Source organism: Hippoglossus stenolepis, chromosome 3 (genome assembly GCF_022539355.2).
Source record: "Hippoglossus stenolepis isolate QCI-W04-F060 chromosome 3, HSTE1.2, whole genome shotgun sequence".
Classification (NCBI taxonomy): Eukaryota; Metazoa; Chordata; class Actinopteri; order Pleuronectiformes; family Pleuronectidae; genus Hippoglossus; species Hippoglossus stenolepis.
The window spans coordinates 28,460,637-28,485,907 of NC_061485.1; the positions used below are offsets into that span (position 1 = coordinate 28,460,637).

Consider the following 25,271-nt stretch of genomic DNA (forward strand, 5'->3'; position numbering starts at 1 on the left):
CGTTTACAGAGAAGAAGGCTGATGCCCCCTGCATGAGCAGATAGAGTCTGCTCTGGGATCATTATTACTCAACTCCTCTCAGTCTGCTTTCATGTCCATCTAATCACCTGCTTTACTGATGAGTGGACAGAAACGTAGAGTCTCCTATAGTTAATTCGGCAGACTGGATTTATTGGTGCTACACACTCCGGGGCAGAAGGTGGCGGTGTAGCACATAAACGTTGTTTGCCAACTGCCAACAGAGAAAGAAGAAGCGGAAGAAGGCATCCTTCAGCTCTCTACCAAGCAGTGGATCGTTAGCAGCAGAATGGCAAACGTGACGCTTCAGTCTTTCAACGTGTTTCTGACGGAGAGGTTATCCTCTGCTGCGCTGGACATCTACGGGTTCGTGGAGAAGACTCTCACGGACTACCAGGAGGAAGTGAACCGGACCAAACAGGAGAACCAGAGGCTGCAGCGGCTGCTGGACCTGATCTACAAGCCGGAGATAAGACTGCACAGGGCGGGTATGTGTCCGACTGTGCACGGCACCTTCAGCAAAGCAGCACTTTGCATGTCACATTACACGTTACAGTACAAGTTACAGTACACAAGTTAAAATGCAGGGTGTTCTAGCTGGTGGCAGTGGGCGTGTCCAGAAGGGCAACGAGCCTGTTCTATTTCCGGTCAATTTTCAAAATAATTTCAAAGCTTTTAAACTCCATTTGAAATGGAAGGGAAGTCATACAGTTCCGCACCAACATTTAATAAATGGTTTATTTCTAAATTCAGCAAATTCTTTATATACCTTCCAAGTATAGTTATGTTAATTAGTAACGTTAGCCACTCATTTACAGCAGAACTACACTTCCGGTCAAATTTCAAAATAGAACGTTGTTTTTAAGAATTTCATGTTTTATTCGGAAAATGTAAGCAAACTAAAAACAAATCAACGTTTTCCTTGCCATCCACCCATTCACACGCACATTCAAACAGTGCATCTACGTGCAGCACTTTGTCTACCACACATTACACATTGTCTTGCCCAAGGCGACCTTGTGGTTAGTGGACGACCCGCTCTACCACCTGAGCCACAGCCGCCTCCTAGTAGTAGAGTACAAGATGTCACTGAGAGGTTAGGTGAGTATGACAATGATGTGAATCATAAGCTGTGGTCCTCATAGTCACCGGGTCTCTACCCCTTTGAACACCTCAGGGGGATTTTGGACCAATGTGTCAGACACGTTTTCAATCAATGTGAGACTGTTGTTCCTTGCTGTGTTTGCCCTGAATGTAAAGGAGTGGTTTCTGAAGCTTTGGTCTTGGTTAAGGAGAAATGTCTAAAACACAAACTCTACTATGACATGATATAAACAAGGTCAATGAAAGAAAAATGTGGCCCACTACAAGCTCCCCTTAATGAAATCAATTCCAAAAATATCTGACAGGTAACCTTTCTTTAAAAAGGAAAATCATGACAGACTGCTGTTTTACATTCAGCCTACTATGTTATTACATCAATTAAAAAAATGTCTAAAAAAGTTTTGTTTAATAGGTTTAGATTCACTATGCATGTACATATTAAGACCAGTAGCTTTTGCTTTAAAAGAATGGAAGCATGATGATGGAGAAACGTGCGTGTGTGTTGTCTCCTGCAGACTAGAGAGCAGGTGTCGTCTTCAGTGTCTGACAAATGTTAGAATTGGAATTTTATTGATTGCAAAGACAGGCGCAACTTCAAGTGGCAGAAACTTGAAAACTACAGTGTAAGCATTAAAATGTCCAATCCAGAATAAATTGTCTATCGCCATTGTAAAACAGGCCTCTATCTGTAAGGAAAATGTTGCACTGCCTCAGCTTCACACCTACAACAATTTTTAGTTTTTTGCCATTTTACTCATTCTACAAACTTGACCTGCATGCAGGTAACTTTAAACTCTGTGGAAGTACTGGCCAGTGTGGCTCAGCTGCCACCGAGGGAGCCATGCACAGCTCCACCAAGTCCACTTACAGTGTTCATTTTGGGTCATTTCATTAGTGTTTGGACCGTAAAAAAGTTATTTTTTAAAAGTTTTTACCGGCTCTATCAGTAAATTACTGCTCCTCTCTGTCTTTCATTTGTGCTGCGCACTGCCAACCTAATCAAGCCAAATCGAGTGCACCGCCATCTCCTCTGGCTCTGCATACATTGTATAAGTTTACAAATTCTGTTGTTTTTACCCATTCTCAGGTTACACATGTGTCCGATTTAGGGCTCTGCGATATGGCCTAAAACAAATATCGCAATATTTTTATAAATTTGGGCTTAAACACGGTGTAAATGACCTAGATTCGCCTTCTGAGAGGCCTGCGTGTGCGTGTCTGTGCTCGGAGCGGGTTGGAGTTTACACACACAAGCCTCCTCTCTCGCTGGACTGAACGCTGTTCACCTTCATCATTTGTAAACTGATTCGCTCGGTTCAGCGTTCACAAAGAATATGAACAAACTGACAATAACCATCTCTGAACTCTCGTCAACAGGATTCTTCACTTTCTTTCTCTCCGTGCTCTCTGAGTCTCTCCCCTCCTGATACAAAAATGCGCAGGAGTTTTCTGGATGGGCGGGGGAGTGAGAAGTCTGCTGTGAGAGGGGCAGGAGAAGAGAGAAGCAAAACTTTCATGCTGACGGCTTAAAACATTCACGTGACAATTTATACTCAATGGTTGCGATATAGTCATTTTATACATCGCAGGTGGAACTTCGAGTATATTCGATATATCGCCCACCCCTAGTCTGATGACACTGTTTGTGTGTGTGTGTAAGTGTGTTTGGATATCTGCGTGTCGTAGAGAGAGAGGAAGAGAGCAAACGGGACGAGCTGATGAATGCACACGCAGCTATTAAGGCAGATTCATCTCATTTAAGAAAAATATTGATCATTATGTGATGATCAGTGTCGGTATTGTGGCGTCATTTCAGACAAATCAACCTTTAAACTAGTCAGCTGAGAGGGGGGGGGGCAGCGGAGTAAGTGTGTGTGCGCACCATTACCTTTCCCTCAAGTTCTGAGACTATCGTACGGAGGCTACGTAAACTGCCATGCTGCGGTAATATGTTGCTTTATTACCACTGTGAGAAAAAATACATAACATCACAGCCCTATGTCTGTTGTGTTTTCTAATGTCTGTTATATGAAAGTCTTTTCTCACTGTTTGTCAAACCACAACTTGTATTTGATTACTCTGCTGCTGTTAGGATGACAGTTCGCAGCTGGGGTTCATTCAAGTATCCCAACACCTAGTTCATGTGTAATCAGAGAAATGCTTTACCCCCAAAAAACAACGCAAAGAAAAAAACGTTTTCCTATCCACTGTTACAGATTCAAGGCAGATCGATTTGTCCACACTGGAGGTTTGTGTTCAGGACAAGCAGATACAGACGGAATGTATTCCCAAGGAGGAGCCGGATGACACAGGCGCTCTGACTCCAGTAGTCACAGTTGGAGAGAATGAGGAAAATCAGATGCCAGAGAGGCTAACTCAGGTTGAGACAGGTGGAGAGCCCGGTGAATATGAAGCGCCACACAACCCGACTCAAGTCATCACAGATGGAGAGCACACAGAACACGAGGAACGGTCACAACACGAGCAGCCACCATCTTCAGGATATACCAAGAAGAAGAAAAAGTTTTATTGTAATATCTGCTTTAAGTCTTTTATGAAAAGGGCAAAAGTAAATTTGCACCTTGCAGTTCATGCAGCAAACGGATTACTGAAGTCCACCAGTGCAGGGCTCGTCTGCACTGATTGTGGCAGGAAATTTAAAAGCAAAAGTCAAATGATCTGTCACATGAGATCACACACCGGCGAGAGATTGTTTGGCTGTTCCATTTGTGGCAAAAGATATAAATACAAAAGTAACATGAAGGTGCACATGCAGACTCACACCGAGGAAAGGCCGTTCAGCTGCGACATCTGTGGGAAATGCTTCAACCGATCTTTCACCCTGAATAGTCATGTGAAGCGCAATCACAGGGAGTACAAGGCATGTGCAAGTGCAAACAGTGCAGCCAATGCTTCGCTCTGGTCGTCGAGTTGAGACAACACATGAGGGAAACCCACAGCATCACCTCTGCGTGGAGCACTGCTAGATTGGCAGCGCTGAGGCCAAAGCGTTAAAACCATCCTTTCTTTTATTGTGGTATAAAAATTTTTTTTTAGGCATTTTGCCTTCATTAATAAGACTAAGCGTAAAATGTAGAGAGAGAGCAGGGAAGACAAGCTGAAGGAGGGCTCAAGCCTCTGTATGGTGCAGAATTGATTGTTTTTAGGATTGTTTAAATATTTGAAGTTGACATGCTTCCACAAGTTAGCTTAAGTTCATAGTTAACACCTGTTAAAAAGTGTGTAAAGCTGCAAATGCAAATAAAAAGCATTCCAAGGGCTTTACCTGTTTACCTGGGCTTTTTACAGTTTTTCAAGACTTTTACTGAGTTGACTTGTCCTTCCTTAAATTCTGACAGTTATCAATGTGCCACTCTGTTCTTATTGGCTAGAAAACGGCAACACCAATAATAAGTAATTACTGGTGTTTTTGTATTTTGTAAAATTTGTATTTTTATATTTTATAAAAATTTGTGTATTTCTGTGTTGCAAGATTTCAAAAAAGAGTTATGTGATATATTCAGATTTGCCAATAATATGCCAATGTGCCAGTTGTGCTTTAAAGTGACCTACAGGGCTAAGTGTACTGATTTGAGCTTGAACTGCACTAACGTGTTTACAAATAAAGTTTGATATATTGAACATGTGTACGTCAATAAATGCAGACATGCTCAGACATGATTTGAAAAGAGGTTGAGGTTGTGCATCCCATCAGCTAACATGAGTTTAATCTGTACATAAAATAAAATAATAAATAAACACTACAAAACCATTCCCGTAGACAAATTTGCTGAAATACAATTTGGTGAAAATCTGCATTCAAGCATATTGCCTCTGAGACGTCTGAACGTCTGATTCATGTTTCTGTACATGATAGGTCATCACAAGAAAACACATTTACATATCCAGTAACAGATAAACCTATCCTTTAAATTCACTCCTTAACACCAGCACATTTTTGTTTCACACAGTCACACAAATGTCATTTGACTGGTTTGTCCCTTATGAAGATGGTGTGACACAGAGGCGCTGATCAAAACAATCTCAAAGGTAAAACTCCTGATGGGTGTGGATTAATGTAGCACTATTTAGCGCTGATGTCTTTGTTGCGTGCCACACGGGTAATGCATTTCTGCTTCCATCCTTGCAGATGCCAAACAGCCAACTACGCCTCCATCCACGGAGGAGATCCACCCTATAGAGAGTCCGAGTGGGCACCAGGACGAGCCAGGACCCTCCCATGTTAAAGAGGAGCATAGGGAGGAATTGTGGATTAATGGGTGCGAGGAGCAGCCTTCAGCTGAGGACAGCGATGATGAGGACGCCTTAACAAAAGAACTCATCAAAACAGTGCAGCAGTTAGAGGACTGCAGAGCTGCAGAGGAGAGCCAAGAGCCAGTGCAAAGGACTGAGGAGGATCCAGAGCCCTCTGAGGAGAAGACCAGCACTACCTTATACCGCTGCCACATATGCAACTACATATTCACCAAAAAGACAGTGCTCACATGGCACCTCAAGACACACGAAAGCAAGTCACATGACGGCAAGGGAAACTTTGACTGTCACATATGCGGCAAGCACATCCCCTGTCAGAGCAATCTGCAGAACCACATGAGGGTACACACAGGGGAGAGACCCTACAGCTGCCACTTCTGTGGCAAGTGTTTCAAACTTAAAGGACACATGACAGAACACATAAGGACTCACACGGGAGAGAAGCCTTTCAGCTGCCACATCTGTGGCAAATCCTTCAACAGAGGCTCCACTCTGAGAAAACACGTTTTAGCCAAACACAAAGAGGAGAGGCCGTACAAATGTGAGTATTGTGATGAGTTATTCACTGAAAGACTGCTGATGAAGACGCACATGCGAAACGTTCATGGTGTCAAATTGTCCGCAAGTCTAAGTACGGCCTAAGACCATCAGACATAATTTATGATGCATACGGTCTAAACTCTGAGTCAAGAATAGGGCTTAGTGCTAGCATCAGTGAGTTTCTGTAACAATAACATTATAGTAAAAATCTTTTATTTCATATGAAGCTAAACTTCTCAAAGAACATAGATTCAGTAAAGTGGTGTTGTAAATACTGTGTATTTATTTGTGAGTTAGACATCCGTGTTTTTGCATTTTGTATGAAACAGGAGGTGATTAGCATAAAGGTTGCAAATAGGGATAACGATTCAGTGTGTATCCCACACACTGAATCGAGTGGTGAGGTTGCAGATTACAATCAGATGAATACCTTTCTTTTCAAGTATGTAGAGGAACCTACAGTGGCCTTCAGGTAGCATACAAATGTTAAAGGTCCTCTCAAGATCCAGTTTGGTTCGTCCATTCAAGGCTACAGTAGGAAGATGGAGGACTTGTGGCCTATGGAGATTTGCAGGGCTCATTCTGAGGTAACAATGATTCTTAGTTTCAGGTGATTATATTGAAGATATTACTATGTATATTCAATTTTTTGCTGATATAAATCCTCCTAAATCCTACACACTGGAGCTTTAAAAGAAAGAGGAAAAAAGAGAAGAATCCACTTATCAACATTTCTAAAAGGTCGATAATAAACTGTTTCCTCGCTCATTTAATTTGTACACTAATAACAAGAAAACCTTCCTGGGGTAACATTAGCGACTGTGACTTCTTGGAGTCTTGTTGTAGAATAATAGCTGTTTGTCAATGTATATAGAATAGAATATATATATATATATATATATATATGACTTAAGGCCACTTGGAAAGAGATTTGGAGAATAAAGATGTAACGTTGGTAGAAAAAAGTTGTAGATTTACGAGAATTAAATTGTAATATGAGAGAAAAGGTGTAAATTTACAAGAATAAAGTTGTAATATTACAATAATAAAATTGTAATTCAACAGTATAAAAGTCATAATATTATGAGAATAAAGGGAAAAAAAAACACCTTGAAAAAACAAAACAAAGCAGCAATGATAACTCGGTCTCAACGTAATTTCAATCCTTCTGGATCCAAAATCTTGAATCAAACCATGTTTCTCAAGAAACTATGAAATCCCTTCTAATAGAACAGATTAATGGATGTAACCAATGAGTCTGTGGTTCTTTCTTCAGAATAGACACTGTTTCTTTCAGTCTTACAAGTCCATACACTGTTGTCAGACTTCGTGCCTGAGCCCTCCAGAGATTCAGGGGACAAACCTAGATTTGGAACAGACTGCTGTTTCACAGAGCTCTCATACATGTGCGAACAAAGTTTAGGAAGGTGACTTACTGCCTTGCCATCGTTGCCAAACAGCACCAGGCCTGCTTTGGTTACGACGCCAGGTCGGCTGGCTCCGGCAATCTCCAGGGACTGACCGTTCATTTTGGTGCCTGTATCCACCAAAGAGGAGCCGTAGAAGGTCACTTTCTGCAACAACAGAGACACAGAACAGAGTTTAGAGGAAACAATCTTTAACAGAACTCAGCAGAGGCTGTTTTCTAAAATGCCACTAAATCCATTTTCAGACATGAACTCCGGAGGATGTCCGCAGAATTGGGCATGTTTGCCTTACACATGAGCAAAGCAGCAGGAGATTCTCCACTCAAACATGTTCACAACAACACAGAAATCTCCACCGTGTTCAGGTGAAGGGTGGTGCAGCAGGCAGAGGAAGGATGTATTGTATAAGTTCTGCTGCAGAGATCACATGTTTTTGTTTACAGCAACGCCGGTGTCGGCCCTTATCAACAATAGATGTTGTCTAGGTGTCTTAACCCCGCTTTTTCTTTCTAAAATATTTGTTATCTTTTTGTTATTTTCAGTTTTGCATCTGTAGCATCACCAACATTATCAATGCCCACTGTGTATCCTGCAGAGAAACTCCTGCTGTTTTCTGATACAAGTTAATTCGGACATGCTCAGGAGTTTTCACTAGGAGGCTGGCAGGAAAAACTCTGGAGCCTCTCTCTTGGACATTTACGATCTCACATACAGCCCCTCCGGAGATTGTCTGGAGATTATCTGGATGCGCATGTGTGAAAGCTCATGTAAATAACAAAAGTGTTTCAGGCAGATTGTTTTCCTCCGGTTGGAAACTAAAGGTGTATTTTTCAAAGTGAAACGGCGTATGGATATGCAGTAGCAGCATGTCACAGATGTTCACTGCACAGTGTCACTGTTGCACTGGCCACTTCACTCCTTGCTTAACTGGCAGCAACACTCACAGTAGTGTGTTAATTGTCATTGTAACATGACAAGCCAATACTCTCATACCTCTAGACTATACTTCAAAATTATATGAACCATATTTTTCATGTCTAAACATTAGTTAATGGTCCAGGATAAGAGAAGAGAAAATATAGTATTACTTGTAGAGTCAGTGTGAGACAGTGTCGTGTTACCTGTCCATCCACCTCTGCCCAGGCACCAGGCACTTTGTCGTTTCCTCTGATCCAGTTGTGGAGAGCCTCAGCCGTCTGGTCCCAGTCAATCTGTCAACATACAGAGACGACTCTTATGATTTCCTCTCGTCAGACGTAAAACACAAACATTTGACTGACCACAGAGATTACTCCTCATGTGTCAATGATACAAAATTCATGCAATCATCGATCACATTTTATTTGTATAGCCCATATTCACAAATCACAATTTGTCTCATAGGGCTTTCCAGAACAGAAAGAGACTCATTCAACATAACCACAACTAACATCACTCTGTCATAAGTAGACTGTTATGACTATTTCAGGTCATTAGGATGCTATGAATGTATCATAAGATGCTTTGTGTCAGAATAAATGTATACCTACCCCTTCCTACCTACCTCTATCATTATTATCAATATTACAAAATGTTCTTGAAAAAAATAGAATTGTATCACCTTACTTGGTACTCATAAATATGAAATTACATATAAAGACCCTCGGCCAATTTACAGTTCTTCAGAAGGACTGTATGGTCAAATGTTACCTTTACAGCTTAATGCTTATAATCAGGTGAGAGTGCATCACTTTCACTTTAAATATCTCTATTCATGGGGCGACCCAATGGTTAGGGCATGTGTGCTTTAAGCAACAGATCCCCTGTTCTACCATTTATGGAGTCTGCCTCCATCTCTCTCATCTCATCTCATGGGCCGCTGTGGCTCAGTAGGTAGAGCGGTTTGTCTACTATCCAGAAGGTCAGCGGTTTGATCCCAGTCTGCCACATTCTGCGTTCTTGGGCAATATACTGAACCCTGGTGACTGCATGAGTGATAATACTGCACATAGAGTAGATGGACTGTATGAATGTGTGTGAATGGGTGAATGGCAAAACTGTACTCTAAAGCGCTATGAGTGGTCATAGAAATAGAGAAAATAGCTATATAAATACACCATCCTCTTAAAATAAAGGCAAAAATGCCCAAAAAGTTTAAATTCATCAGATCTTTTTTGTCCTAAAATCAATGATTGTCTGCTCAAACATCAGCACAGAGGCTTCCACAGCCATTGGTGAATTACACAGACTCTCTGCAAACGGGACTGAGTGACCTGTCCTTGATTATCACCTTAGCATTGTCTTTCTTCTGGATGCACTCGTACGTGGCTCCCTCCTGTGGCTGCGTGATCCTCGGGGCCTGCCCTTCTGCAATCAGCCTCACTGCGTCCACCTAGAACCAGAGCAGGGTGGCAGACACATTAACGCAATCACTGTGGACCTTGTCATCACAGTGTTCGTCATGTTGGGAAACCGTCTGCAGGCATCTGGATATAGATGAGCAGGAGGATCCATCACATGATGTGCATTTAGTTAGCTTTACCTGTAAGTTATCAAACTTTAACCAAAACTTTAAGAATAACAATTAACAAAATGATGAAATGATTGCAGACTTGAGTTCTACCATAATAAATTGCACATTGAAAGTCCATGACTGTTTGAAACAGTGGGATAATAAAATGACAGCAGCATGGGAGGGTGAGGGACTCTGAGAATATACTAGACAGACAAAGTCCACATTTGGGGGGGCTGGTGTGGATGGATGGGTCAACAAAACACAGGACGTTGACACAGACTGAGATTGTGTTTGATTCCTCTTTGATAACAACAGTCAACATTGTTTATTTTATCAATGACTTGCTTCAACCTGAACTACAGTCTTTTCCTAAAGCTGACCAGACAGTGATGGTTGCACAAACTTACCATGTGTTAATTATCGTTACCATGATGAAAAGGGTCTGAATAGCCTGCCGCTCCTACTGTACTCACAGGTAGGAACAAGTGACCTATGTGGTGGTTTATTTTGAAGGACTTGTTTGATAATTTGAAACTGCACTCAATATTTCAATGTCAACAATGAATCAAATGAGCTGTTTTTAGAGATGTCAGATGAAAAATAACATGACTCAGCAGTTCTCCTCAGCTCAGTGTTTTAGTGTCTTTCAGCTCAGTGTTTTTTTTTTTCAAATATCTATTCGGATTGAGTTGAACTGCTTTCACCAATATCATCTCTGACAGCAGGCAGCTGCTCTCAGTGAAAAATCCTCTGACAAAGCCACTCTGCACTTCGCTAAAGAACATAGTGGAGCACATGGCTTCTGAAAAGCAACTTAATCTGATTGGAGACAAAGAAAAAAAGGTGGATTGATATCAGAACTACTTTTGCTGGTTGGCCAGAAACATAATTCAAGATACATGCTAATGTTGCTGCATGCCGGCTGTGTAAATAGGCAACAGTTGGTTAATATGTCAGCTATATCACATCCATATTCATGAGACATCACAATAAGTCACACGTGTGGGATTTTCATGTTGCTGTGCAAAATAGATTAATAAAACTTTTAAAGTACATTAAATAAGTAACAATAAGTAAAGATGTCAATGCTCAGTGACCCAATGCAGACTTAACTGTTAATGACGGCTACGTTTGGACAGAAAATCTCTGGACTACTGACCGACTTTAACCTCGCAAGGTTCAAAAGCTTGTTAAAATGTAACTGTGGCAGGTGAGAGCATGGACACAGGTTTGTGAAAAAAGACTCTTGAAACCTTTGCTGTGTGTTCACATTTGAATTGTGATTTAGTTTGGACTTGGTTTCAATTCTTGTGAATGTGTAATTTCTGATCTAATCAAAAATATTCATGTTGTACATGTATAATGAGTATGTTTCCTATGCACACCCCTGTGTCTCATGTCACTGCTGCCATCTTCTACTTTATTAAAGCAGCTAGCTCGACCTCCACAACCTCAGCACTTAACTTAGCTTGTGCGCTTTTTCCCCACAATGCTTTTCCCCCTCACCACACTTACTGTGCCCTTGATTCCCTCTGGAAAGAGGAACCTCTTGTAGATTGTGTTGACAGTGTCATTGGGTTCAACATCACACTCCCTCTGCAGCAGGATTGGCCCGGTATCCAGTCCGTCATCAGCCCAGAAAACTGTGAACCCGCCCTTTTTGTCCCCGTGGATCAGGGTCCTGTGTGGCCCGAGATGACAGGTAAACAACACGTCAAACCATGACCCCGAGCCCCAACCTGATGGACATGAGCATCACTCACCAGTTGATAGCAGAGGCCCCCCTGTGGAGAGGCAGCAGGGAGGGGTGGTAGATGATGGAGCCGTGTTTGGGGTGGTCGATGACCTCCATGGGGATGAACTGGGAGCAGAAGGGCAGGACGTTTAGCTCAGCACCCGTTGCCTTGTACTGAGCCACCACCTCGGGGATGGCCTGGCCCTTCACGCGCCAGCGGGGGAACTTGAAAACAGCTACACCATCCTTCTCCGCCTCAGTGCCTATGAAGAAATAGTGTGATCAAACTCTTTAACTGGGCCACAAAGAAACACCATGACCTCTAGATTTAAATGTGATATTGTTTTTATAATTTATTTGATCAATTTGTTGGCCAATCACAGTTTTTGCAGTCCCCATGAACCATCTCTGTAGTTGCTGCAGCCCCTACATGCAGTTACATTTATGAGTCATGCAACAGCTGCAGTGTGCGTGGAAATGTCATAACCCCTACAGCAGTTTAAATTAAGCTTTGCAGAATAACAGTTTGATGGATTGGTCTAGCTCTTCTCTATTCTTTGAAAATGTTGAAAATTCAAATAAAGAGTTTTGTTATATAATATACTGCTTATTTTGTACTCAATGTGAGTAAATACTCAGATAAATCTTATCGTCTATGCCATGTTTTTGAGGCAAAGCCAGTTTTGCAGGTCCCAGTCAGTGACGTTCTCACCCAGTGGGTCAGCCTTGCCGTCCTTGTCAGGGATGGTGAACACTCCTACGATGGTGTGGCCCTCCTTCCTCAGCTCCTTGTACACCTCCTGGCCGAACAGGCTCTGACCAATCACTGCAATCTTCATCTTCACTCCTCACTGTGGAGCATTAACACACAACACGGTCACCAGACAATATCTCTTTAATTGTTATAAGAAAACAAAGTATACAGATTAGGTTCACATATGAGAGAAACATTTTAAATGAAAAATGTGAGGGTTTCCATGGATTAACGTTTTCTTATATTTTTAAATGTAGGCATGGTTGTACATCTAAGTGTATAGTTGTATCTGTAAATGTGTATGTATGTGTATAGATACATGTATACTAATATATATTAAATATATTTTATATTTTCATGATGTACAGACATATTTCTATTTGAATGAAAATAAATTCAACTTATATTCAGTTGCTACTATTAACAAACTCAAGCTCATTTGCACATCATTTTTTATCACGAGCTTCATTCAGTTGACAGACTGACTGACTATGGATGGAGACATGTATCCACATGCATCTCGTGCTCCTGTCAGGTTGGTATGTGTGCACACGTGTTTCCCCATAAAGCCCCACGAGTCTGGTTTGTGTGGACAGAAATTCCAAGCAGTTACATGATGACCCTCACTCACACTTTATGCAACCATGTCGAAGTCTTCACTGTGTGGCCAGGTCCAAAGAGCAGCCTGAGCAGCTCTGTGTTGTTTTCACCTCATGGAAGTGTGTGAAGTAAACCTGTCACTTTATTAGGTACACCTGGCTAAAACTAATGCAGTCTAATACAACAGGCCTGTAATGAACCCTCTCTTCATAATGATTATAATCTTCAGTTTCATACTGAGAGTTGTTGATTCAGCTACAACATCCTTTCAGAGGACGGGGTTTGTATTTCAATTAATGAATTACGTTAAAAAATGTTGATACCATTTCTCTTATTTTAGGTATTGTTCACTTAAGTTTACTATTCTGATTATACGTGAAAGTAATAATGACAACGACTTAAGGAATGATCTTTGAATGACGATATCAAAAAAGGAGGATGCAGTTTTTAGTGATGATAAACTATATCACATTATACAGCGCGTTTCTGTCCCATTGATAGAAATGTGGTGTACAAAATAATATAACTGTACAACATGAAATAGTTCAACTGCACAACAAAACTACATTGAATCAACACCTCTCTGAAATGACACAAAAATGGAGTCTACAAACAGTTTTATCCAGGTGTACCTAGTTGTGCATGTTAAGTACTGCAGATCTATTTTCTTAGAGGAGGCTGAAATTTATTTTATTCATTTGTAGCTGATGCAGATGTCCAACAGTCTGAAAGCATTTTAATTAAACATGTTTTAAAACTTTTAGCCTGTGTACGGACATATATGACTTGTTACTGTCATTTCTTCTCTTCTGTAATATGAATACAAACTCACACAATTATACTGATATGCTGACAATCATTCAACCATCATGCAGCGTATAGTTGATCAATCAGAGTGAAGTTAAAGTGCTCAGTAACCATGACTGACAGATTATTGACCCTGGCCAGGCAGGGGGCGGGGCGGCCCTGCTGCCAACCTGCTCTAACCAGTCACATCTCTCGGGGCTGCTCATGCCGCTGGTGTTGACCAATCAGACGCACAGACACGTAGGAAACGCTGGAGAGCCCATTGACAGATCTTAAACTCCTGCTCTGAAGTTAAAGTTAACTCCTGCTCATATTCATTCTTACTCATTATACATGTTAAACAGTCATGGTAATATCACTGCAGCTGTAAACCTGCAATGTGTGTCTGTGTGTGTGCGCGTGTGTGAGGAGCAATGTGCAGACTGCAACCACACGAACAAGCTCCATGCACCTTGCAAACAAACAAATATAATACAGATAATAAAACTACTTATAACAACAACAACAACTATAATGACAGCAACAACAATACTAATACAGTATCATGTGTCCTTACCCTGCTGCTCCTGTGCTCGCTTGAAAAGAGCGAGTGGACGCGCACCGGTGTTTTTTCATTTTCACCCTCAGCTACCCATTCACGCGGCCCAATCACGTAACCTGCAAACACAGGAGACTGATTGGTCAGGGCGGGCCGCGAGGCAGCAGGGGCCGGCCAATCAGCTGCGGCCTCTGTCTCCGAACGAGAGCAATCACTCAGGAAAATGTCAACGATGATAAATCAGTACATCATTACTGTACTGAAAGACACTTGTTCTACCACTTAAAGACTTGATTACTCCACGCTCTTAACTTTGCAATATTAGTTTCTGCCTGTGCAATTCAATGGCTTATGTGCAATCCATTTCACACTATATATATATTTTTTGCACTGTAAATATTAGTTTGAATTCCATTTATATTTCTTCATAATTTTTAGATTTGTATATTTCCATTTATTTATAAGAATTGTATGTAACTTATAATTACTTTACTGATGTCAATTTTGTCTTGGCTGCTGTCACATGACATAACATTTCCCCATTGTGGGGCTTATAAAGGACAATAACTTTTACGACACATAATCCTTAAAGAATAAAGTAGTGTGTGTAGTGAGTGAACTGAGAATAAGAGTGAGATAATTTGACTTACAGTAAACCTGAGTAACTTTATGACTTTATGAATCTGACTCAGTTCAACCTCTGCACACAATTAAATCAAACACAATACAAACAGTGCAGCAGACACACAAACAGGTTGTCGTACCACACACGTTGTCACGCCATACCTGTGTGTGTAGTTAATCTACTGACAGTCATACAGTCACAGGCATCATCATCTCCCCCACCCATACAAACATACAAACTTTTCACACATTAGTTCATTTATGTGTTAAAACATTACTTTTTTTTTTCCAAACTTCCTGGTCCATGACAACTGTTGCACAACCTGTTCTTAGATAAGTTGAAACATCCCAGCAACACACACACACACACAGACCATTTCCTTGTGATATCAGATCTTCAGATTATTTTCAGCACTGTCATGGCACTGATTAGATAAACTGAAGCATTCATCCTTAATGTTGTCTAAGTGCTAGTTGGTAGTTTCATTGTCTTTCAACTTTAATCAGGTCTGCTTGCTTTTGACCAACTGCAATTTGTTTCCATTTCAAATGAATTCAATGGATATCCCAGTCAATATTATGTACAGGATTTATTTATTTGTCTTTATTTAATCGTTCAAATCAGTTTCTCAAAGCAGACCTGGCCAAGAGGGAAGACAATTTTGTCACAACAGCAAATACACACAAATACAACTGTCACCCACCACATGAACATACAGCGGAAAGATGATAAGACTATTCAAATATTTAGTAATGGGGAAATAAATGAGGAAAGACAACACAAATTTCAGATGCAGAAACTGGCACAATTCTAAAAAAACGATCTGAATATCTGATATCATGAGGAGAAGGTCCTGCAACCTCTGACATCTTCTAAGTCAACTACAGGTAGTATGAATAATACATTTAAAAGCTTCAACATTAAACAAGATGACTGTTTCCACATAACAATAGACTGAAATTCACCATCAGCTCTGACATTTTCATATCCTTCTCTCCATTGTTGCGTGAGAAATATTTAAAGGCTTTCAAAAACACAGGTCACAATGCACATTTCGTTACATACACATGTTAGGAGGAAGGAGACTGAGGATAATTTGATTATCATATTCACAAATACACAATGGAAGTACAAATATGGTAAACTTCATACTGTTCCATCAAAATCTTAAATACCAATGAAAAAAAACATATATATGGTTTATTAGTTTTCTTCGCAGTCTCTTAGGTTTTATAAAACAAGACTTCTTTGTTTAAGAAAATGGTTTATTGCCACATTTTGACACTGCACTGTGTTTGTTCCTTAGGAGGGCACGCTTGTAAAATGATCACGCAATGGGGGAATGTCTGCAAACATATAGTGAAGAGGACCAAGCAGTAAAGTACAGCGGTGCACAGGATAACCACGTCCAGTTATGACACATACAGAGTCCAGCATCTCTAAATACAGTGATACTGAATAGATCACAATAATCCAGAGTAAAAAAGGGTAAAAATATTAAAAAAGATACAACATTACTCAAATTAAAGGAAGAGACATTATTGCTCAGTGTGTGATTTAAATAATGACCCGTTTTTAGCAATGATGAGACTTGAGAGATTAAACCTCTTCAGCCTCACGTCCTTGGACAGTTAGAACTTGGCAGACACCTAAACAGGCTGTCACACCAGACAGACAGAGGTTAACACAGCAATACACAGAACCTAAAATGAAGTGGAAACATGTGATTTATAAATTGGAAAAAAAGAGACACTTTTCTAACAATACACCATTCAAACTTTCAACATATTATCTTTTCTCTTTTCAAAATCCATTTTTCATGTTGACAATCGCTTGTAAGGCACTTTGAACTGCAATGAATTTGTTTGAAAGGTGCTGTATAAATAATGTTTGATTGATCGATCACGGTGCACATTCAGTAGGTCGTTAGTGATATACTCTCTGCTCTGTTCTGTCATGGGTTGTGACCAAGTATCAAACATCATCTACTTAGACAAGAAGAGAATATTCAGCTGCTATGTCTTTATCGGCTGTTTCCTTGTGTTTGTTTGTCCTCAGTAATCACACAAGTCAATGATCCACTCACTGACCTCAGTGTCAGACCAGCAATGCTGATAAGGTGATTGGATGTTCTCAGAGTGTGTGTGTGCATGTGTGTGTGTGTGTGTGTGTGTGTGTGTGTGTGATGCATGTAAGCAACATTGACTTCCCTGTGCACGATATAACCAAATCAAAAACCCTAAATCCAGCAAAAAAATTAAATAAAATAATCGTGATTTTTGTTTTAAATGTGTTGAGTATGAGAATAGTTGTTTTTTATTTCACATCACCTACAAACTGACTGTTACGCCAGTATCATGTGGATGGATTCTGTCATATACTGTAGTTGTGCTATTGTAATTCTTGTTTTCATACACAAGAGGTCGCACTTTACCATAAAACAGGCTCCAGACCACGTATCAATGAGATCAGAAGTACATACATTCAGATGTCACAAAATTAAAACTAATGCACAACTTTATAATGTTCTGTTTTTTTAAGTGTTCCTATCGTCATTGATATAAGGGTGAACTAAATAATGGAAACACCTGTCCATATAACACAATACAACAGCATCACACAGTGCAGCCTTTAGATCAGATCAACTGCTGAAACACAGATTCAGCTCCAACTGATGAGTATTCATTAAAGGACTGCTGTGCTTGTGCTAGACTGCACGTAACGTGTTCCTAATAAACTGTTTTACACTGTGTGTTAATGTCCCTGAACTTGATTTATGGATGTGATTTAGGGATATAACTATGCCTAACATTATTAACCAATTAATCAATTATTGACCTCAAGATTGTTTTGTAGTACAGTATCCTCTGAAGAGTCAGCTCTGATGTTCTGATCAGAGTTTACGAGTTTTAGACTGAGAAACAAATTCATAACGGAACGCCTGAGCTTGAAGGGTTTGACTGTCTTAGCCTGGAAGTGTGTAATTAAGGATGCTTTTGCTGCATTGTGGGAAGTATAGACCTGAAGCCCCCTGCTGCTTTGCTTTCTTTTAAAGGGGACATAGCATGCAAATTCCACTTTGTTAGTGCTTCTACAGGTTAATGTGGGTATCTGGCATGTCTACCAACCCAAAAACTCGGGGAAAAAAACACTCGCGCGTTTTGTTATGGTTCCTCTAAGTCAGAAACGTCATGCTTGAGCGACTCGATGGAGCTTTCTGGGTTTTGTGTCGTAACAAGGAACTGGAAGTCTCCCTACATGGCCTTGGCCCCCTGTCCCCCCACACTCATTACGCCGGGTTTACACCGGAGGCAGCGAGGCTGCGAGGCAGCGCAGCGCCGTTCCCAAGCGCGCAGCCGGGCTGTTCACACGGGACGAGCATTTCTCCACTGGTCAGCCCGCGATTCACTCACATGTGGCATTTGTCTGGATCGTTGGGACTGGGAGGCTGCAGCAGCTTCTCGGGCGCGACCGCTCGCTCTCCCGTGCGTGAGCTGGAATTTGTGTCAGCGCCACACAGCCAGCAGTGTGGAAGACTTCCGCAGTGTTCAGCACTACTGTACGCCGGGTTACAGTAGCTACGCCGGGTTACAGTAGTTACGCCGGTTAACACCGGACGCGGAAGTGCCGCTGCGAGGCAGCGCAGCGCCGTTCTCCAGCACGCAGCCGCCTGGCTGTTCACACGGGACGAGCATTTCTCCGCTGGTCAGCCCCATAGACTGTATATATAAGGTCAGCCCGCGATTCTGCTTTCTCCGCTTGTTGTTGTACCCGTTGAATGTCGGGGTTCGGGGTAAATGATGGTCTTCATAGCCCCGCCCCCTCTCTCTTTCTCCTCTGTCTGTCTGCTTGTGTGCTTGTAGTGGATGGGCAGAGGGGGACATTTAATTATGTGATTGGGAAAATTAAAACTCCAGGACAACAAGGGGAATACAAAGTATGGGATGCATATTTGATAATTTATATCATATAAAATATGTAATTTATATCGTTTAAAATCATGGGGGGAGAGGGGGGAGGGGGGAGCTGGCTCATTAGCATTTAAAGGAACAGGCACTCAAAACAGGTCACTCTGTGGAGGGCTGTTTTATACAGGGTAAAAAGGGTGCTGTTTTATATGATCCTTGTGGTATTTTGACCAAAGTATGTTACAGACATTTCATTAAGACCCCAAGGAACCATATCAACTTGTGGTAAAATGGGCATGCTATGTCCCCTTTAAACAAAATCTATCACGTCAAGTCCCCCAAACTTAAGGAATGTGCAGTATTGAAATACGGTAGGTCACCTTTAAGATGGAAACCACAACAGAAATGTCAGGCTGCCAAGCCACTTTACAAGTTTGAAATTAAAAAGTCAACTTATTTGACTAAATACAAAGTGGCCTACTAATCTTCTAAGGATATAGGTGGAAATGTCATTAGGTTTTTACAACTTGAACAAATTTAAAATTGTAAAATCATCTTTTGGGCTGCCAACAATCAGACTATTGCTCACTGTTGGCTTTGTACACCACATGATGGCAATGAAGAAAATGCTTTGTACACTGTAGTGCGGCCAGCAGCTCCACAGATCCATCATACAAATGATAATTATAACTGTGAGCGTGTGTGTGAATGTGTGTGTGTGGGTCCTGATTGGCTCTCTGGTGGAGTCTCTGTTGTGTATCCTGCAGACTGAGTGTATTTTCACACTGAACTCAGGCACCACATTGAGATTCACTGGCTATAAATACACACTGTGAAGAGTGTGTCCTCCTTCAGCTTTCCTGGAATAAAACTTAAAACACCTGCCCCCTCTACACACACACACACACACACACACACACACACACACACACACACACACACACACACACACACACACACACACACACACACACACACACACACACACACACACACTCATTTCAACACCTCTCTCACAGCTAAACTGCAAAATTAGGTAACAGTGGGGACATCATACCGCAGTGAGTTACCGTCCATGAGTAAAAAAAGGCACTATTTTGGTATTTTTCACAATGTGTGTGCACTATACAATGCAGTATGTGTGTTTATGTTGGCATCACATGACCCTCTGTCTAAGGCCTGGTCCAGGCCGGCCATTTTCACCTTGGCTGCTGGACTGGCACGGCTGGCAGTCACTGAAAGCACCACGAGGTATAAAAATAATATACAGCCTAGTTAATAAAAAATCCCAGGACGGTGCCAGGGGTTCAGACCAATCACTTACGTAAGCCCATCCAGTCACAGAGCCAAGGGGAACAGAGGCAGCGTTGCATGCTGAAGGTACAAGGCCTGAAAACTTTTACTGAAATGAGATGAGAAAGTGGGAACTGCTGATTCAATCTGTCTGTGAGTGGCAGCTTAAAGGTGCACGCCATCAATTTTACACATCAAGGTCAGTTTATCAGTCCTACTGAGCCTGAGGGGAAAACAGTTGTATGATGTCTTGTGTGGCTCTCGTGAAACGTTGACCTAGCTGAGAAAATACTGCTGGTGATGTCATTACGGTTTGAGTGGAGTTATTGGAGTATGTAGTGGAAGAAGCTTTTCAGTTGCATTATGGGAAATGCAGTGTGCAGTGTTTTGGGGGCTTGACCAATGTTAGGGACTCAAAGACGACACTTGTTTTTATTCCACACTAAATATCATCCAAATCAGCTGAGGAAGAAAAACTATGCTTAGTTATCAGTAATAGTAGTTTCTAAGAATTTGCAGGTCAAGATATCATGCAAACATTTAGCTTTAACCTCTTCTAAATCTGGTTTAGTTGTATATAAAATAAAATAGGCAATAAATTAGAAAAAATATGTTATTAAAAACAAATAGATGAAAATAAATAAAAATAATAGATTAATAGAATACATAATAATAACAATAAATTTAAATAAAATAGATAGAGGGAATATGTACATATTATATATTGATATTGTCAATTAAAATTAGCTTGACAAAAAGACTAATAAGCATATTGTAACTTTTTAATTACATTTTCATATAATTCATATAATTTACATCATATGTATCTCTTATGAGTAAAAGTATTTAAATATATTAATACACTTTAATACATTTTGCTGCTTCAACTTTATGTGGTCTGACCAGAGCTTAACCTATGTTAGCAGATGTGATAAACAGATATGGCTGTGAAACTGACATCCACTCACATTCTGACTTTGTGACTCTTCTCCACAATTTACTGTCACCATTTATATTATGGTAATTGTCACTTGTGGTTTCAGTTTTTTTCTTTCAGCTATGTTGCAGAGTCTCAGTGTAAGAGTGGAATTCACGTGGCTGACGGCTCTGTCTCGACAATGGAGTCTTCAAGGTTGGAGTTTTCTGTTCCCTTTGATTTTCTTTGGTTTGACTGTAAAACATCACACAAACAAACAACTGAGTGCAGAATACTGATGTGACAACACAGACACTGAGGGTGCGGACCTTGAGTTAAAGTGTGTGCTTTTAAAAAGTCCCTGCTCAGTGTCGGTGACCACTGTCTGCCATTGAAATTTCTCTTGCTGAGCTTCTGCCCTCTTGTGGTGGCTGAGAGAGCTTTGAGCACAGGGGAAAGCAGCGGAGCCAGGAGTGTGCTGATAGAGCTCTGAAAATGTCTCAGTGTGTTGACATTAACGATGTAGATTTGTCCTCAGACTGGTCCCACCCTGTCTGGGTGTTATTCACAGCCGCTGTGTCGACCTACTGTGAATCCCAGTCTGTAAACCCATACAGTGGTGTACTGATGGTGAGGATGGGTTGAGGATTTTTAATTCCATCACAACCACCATCTGCAAACAGCCTGGTCTCTTTGAAGCCCGATTCTGTCTTTAACAAACCACATATGGAATACACGAGTCTGTATGTGAATGCACTCATGTTATATGTGCTGAACCATTTTAATCATATTTTCACAATTATTAAGCTACTTAAAGGGATAGTTCACCCAAAAATGAAAATTCACTCATTATCTACTCACCACTATGCCGATGGAGGGGTGGGTGAAGTGTTTGAGTCCACAAAACACTTTCGAAGTTTCAGGGGTAAACAGTGTTGCAGCCAAATCCAATACAATTGAAGTTACTGGTGATACATTTTTCAAACGTAAAAAAAACACAGAAAAAAAGCACAAAGTTCCTCCATACTGCTCATGTGGTGTCATCCCAGTGTCCGTAAACCCCGACATTCAAATTCGACTCGAAACGAGTCCCCCTCCATCTGCATAGTGGTGAGTAGATTATGAGTGAATTTTCATTTTTGGGTGAACTATCCCTTTAGATTAACCCTTGATTATCAGCATATGCAAGTTAGTTCGATATGGTGAAATAAAAATAATCAAATTATCAAAAATGAGCTAGCAGGCCAGATATTATTGGTGGTGGGACAGTGTAGGCGGGGTTCCACATTTAGACAGACAGACGGTTGTGGATTTAGAAGATAGGCTAGATGAAATAATAACAGTGATGTCAAAACACCAAACTACAGTACTTTTTTTCACGTATTCCCTGCTCACACTGTTTTGTCTTTCACACACACATTACCACATGTAGCTTAAACTTCTTACCGAGGGCGTGGGGCTCAGACACATCAAACGTGTGTCAGCCACCTTTATGGCAGCATGGATTTACACGGCTAATCCACAGTCTCCCCTCCATTACAGAGCAGGTGTTTCCTCTACAGCGCTCCCACTGTGTCCCAGTGAAAGGCCGTCCCAGCTGTTTGCTCCGTGGTCGGTTTCTGTCCGTCTCCTCCACACTCTAAATCTCCTCCGTCATACCATGCAGATGGTTACGACTAAAGAAATGAGTTGTACACGTGTTGTGTTCAGGCGCTCTGATGACCACATATTACCCACACACTTACCCAGTGAAAAGCAGCTGTTACATAATGCGAAGCTATAAGTTTGTTGAAAGGCAGTCAGAGAAAGCAAGGTTACCCAAAGTCTATGAGACATTGTACTTATTTTAGAGTGCAGCATAAATCAGATACATATTGTGTCGGTTGCTCTGACTCTTTTTTTTTTTTGAGGGAAAGGTTAGTCATGCCAGAGACAATTCACTTATTGCTTGAAGACTGAGCCAAGAAAAACCATTAGAGAATGTGATGTGGAAAAATGTATGTGATGAACATCTCCTGAATGCAAATTATCTCTAAGATGTTGAGGGTGGAGCCATTACACCACAGACAGCAGGGGAATGGACTCCCTGTCCAAGTCTTGTGCACATGTTGTTGGTGAGACGGAGGTCTGGAAAGCGTGAACTTTACTATCCATTGTAATATTAAACATTAAACACAAATTGTATGATGTCTGCACAATTGGGTCCGGACTTACCAGGGGTTTTCCTTTCACAACACAGAAATCTCTGGAGCGTTCAGGTGAGGGGTGCTGCAGCAGACAGATCTTTGTCAGCGTCTTCTACATGTATGGCAAAGTTTTTTCATCTTTTATATATTTGTATTCTTTCCTATTTTTCAGTTTTGCGTCTGTCGCCTGTTGGAAACGTCTTCAACGTGCTCACTGTGAGTCCTGCGGAGGACCTCCTGCTGTGTTCTCACATCCGGACATTCTCCAGAGTATTTACTAGGGGGCTGGCCGGAGAAACTCTTGTGTAAGTCTGGAGCACAACATCTTATAAGTAAGGAGGTGGATGTAGGAGTGATTCAATTCAATTTAATTCAATTTTATTTATATAGTGCCGAATCATAACAGAAATAATGAATATTGACCTTAAAAATTATACAGAAACACAACAGTTCCCACAATGAACAAGTACTTTGGCGACTGTGGAGAGAAAAAACTGAAGGAAACCTCTAGAACCAGACTCAAAGTGCGCGGCCATCTGCCTCGACCGAGTGATGTGATGGGGACCATAGCATCAAATACTGGGACTGTTAACACAAGGCAGGTTGGCTCCATGGATTCATGCTGTTGACTCCAGATTGGGATTCTATCATCTGCAGCCTCAGCAGAAATCCACATTAATCAGACCAGGCAACATTTTTCACAGTTGAACTATCCAGTGTTGGTGAGTCTGTGTCACTGCAGCTTCACATTTCTGTTCTTGGCTGACAGGAGTGGAACCTGACGTGGTCTCTGCTGTTGTAGACCATCCACCTCAAGGTTGGATGTGTTGTATAGAGTTATCTGAGTTACTGTAGCCTCAATCTGTCAGCTCCAGCTACTCCGACCATTCTCCCTGCCCGTATAACACCAACATTACGCCTCAGTCAAAGTCACTGATTTTGATTATCTGAAAATTATCAGAAGCTTGTGACCTGCATCTGCACGGTTTTAAAAATTGCACTGATGATGCATGATTGTATGAATAAGCTGGTGCATATGGTTAATGGCGAGCAAATATGCCCTTTTGACACATCCAGCAGTTACAGATAAACGTGTTTACATGTTTGCATCGTTCTAAGGAAGTCCAATATTCCCTCTGTTTCAGTTGTTTTTGGTCTCTACCAACTTCTCAAGGAAATATCTGTCTCTTAAGCTACTAATCGCTCTTCGGTGTTTAAAAGCTGGTCTCTAACTGAGTCTGCCTGCTGTTTTGTGCTGAGCAGATAGTAAACCGTGTGATTTTAGAGCTCAAAATACTTGTTTGATACTGTAAAAGTATAGTGAAGTTGTGAGTGTGACAACCTAACAATGAACTGAAACCGAGGGGAGCTCTAGAATCACTTAATAACTTTAATAGCATAATTATAACAAGTGATTGTGTTTTTATTTTGAAATTTGATGTATTGTTTAAGATTAAAAGGTTAAGATTTCAGGGGCTTTAAAAAATGTGGAACCAACTGAACACGCATTGCTACTCTACTGTAGCTGCCATGAATCCAAACGGACCTCCACATAGGAGCGATCTACAACCTTTTGAGAGCTGCCTTTCCAGAGGGGAATGATTTCGCTGCCTGCTGAGACTGAAAAGGGGACATTGAGCCATTCGTGGTTCACCGGAGGCCTGTTGAAGAAACAGCAGCCAGACATTCCTGGCTTGCATGATAACTCCTGATGAAACACTCGGCCTTTGCGCTGCTTAAGGAGCGTGGTGAAAATGCCGTCCCATCATTTCTCCCTCAAATTCTACTTAGCTACAGACTGAAACTGGAGCCATCACTGAAATGAGCTAGTTCCATCACAGTGGTCCATCAGAGAGCAAGGTTCAAACAGCTAGGTCAGTTCATGGGGCTAAATTTACTGTACAAATAATTTGTTTCTATTTACAACATGAAAAAAGCCACTGTGTGAGTGGGCAAATGCACACGTTCACCAGCATGGGCCATCAAAGCTATAAAAGCTGTAATGGAGGTTTGAAAAAGAGTCAAAAGTATTTTCTTTCTTTTTTATAAAG

General features: G+C 41.1%; 2 protein-coding genes across 3 annotated transcripts in view; one reads left to right on the forward strand and one right to left on the reverse strand.

Moving 5' to 3' along the window:
• Positions 1 to 14,412, reverse strand: part of aldh1l1 (aldehyde dehydrogenase 1 family, member L1) — a 28,094-nt gene extending 13,682 nt beyond the window's left edge. The window contains exons 1-7 of the mRNA XM_035150937.2: positions 14,311 to 14,412; positions 12,306 to 12,444; positions 11,622 to 11,856; positions 11,374 to 11,539; positions 9,634 to 9,735; positions 8,486 to 8,575; positions 7,374 to 7,511 (exon numbers count right to left, since the gene is read on the reverse strand). Coding sequence (XP_035006828.1) covers positions 7,374 to 7,511; positions 8,486 to 8,575; positions 9,634 to 9,735; positions 11,374 to 11,539; positions 11,622 to 11,856; positions 12,306 to 12,432 — 858 coding nt within the window. The 5' untranslated portion in view covers positions 12,433 to 12,444; positions 14,311 to 14,412. The remainder of the gene's footprint in view (positions 1 to 7,373; positions 7,512 to 8,485; positions 8,576 to 9,633; positions 9,736 to 11,373; positions 11,540 to 11,621; positions 11,857 to 12,305; positions 12,445 to 14,310) is intronic.
• On the forward strand, positions 196 to 11,716 carry LOC118103869 (zinc finger protein 675). 2 transcript variants are annotated; one of them, XM_035150955.2, is made up of 3 exons: positions 196 to 506; positions 5,273 to 5,938; positions 11,461 to 11,716. In XM_035150955.2, exons 1-3 carry the CDS (start codon positions 308 to 310, stop codon positions 11,505 to 11,507), a joined length of 912 nt encoding a protein of 303 aa, XP_035006846.1. In that variant the 5' UTR covers positions 196 to 307; the 3' UTR covers positions 11,508 to 11,716. The 2 variants fall into 2 exon arrangements, with proteins under 2 accessions (XP_035006846.1, XP_035006844.1); XM_035150953.2 differs by lacking the exons at positions 5,273 to 5,938; positions 11,461 to 11,716 and adding an exon at positions 3,339 to 4,764 and having other exon boundaries at positions 209 to 506.
• Positions 14,413 to 25,271: the final 10,859 nt, after the last annotated feature.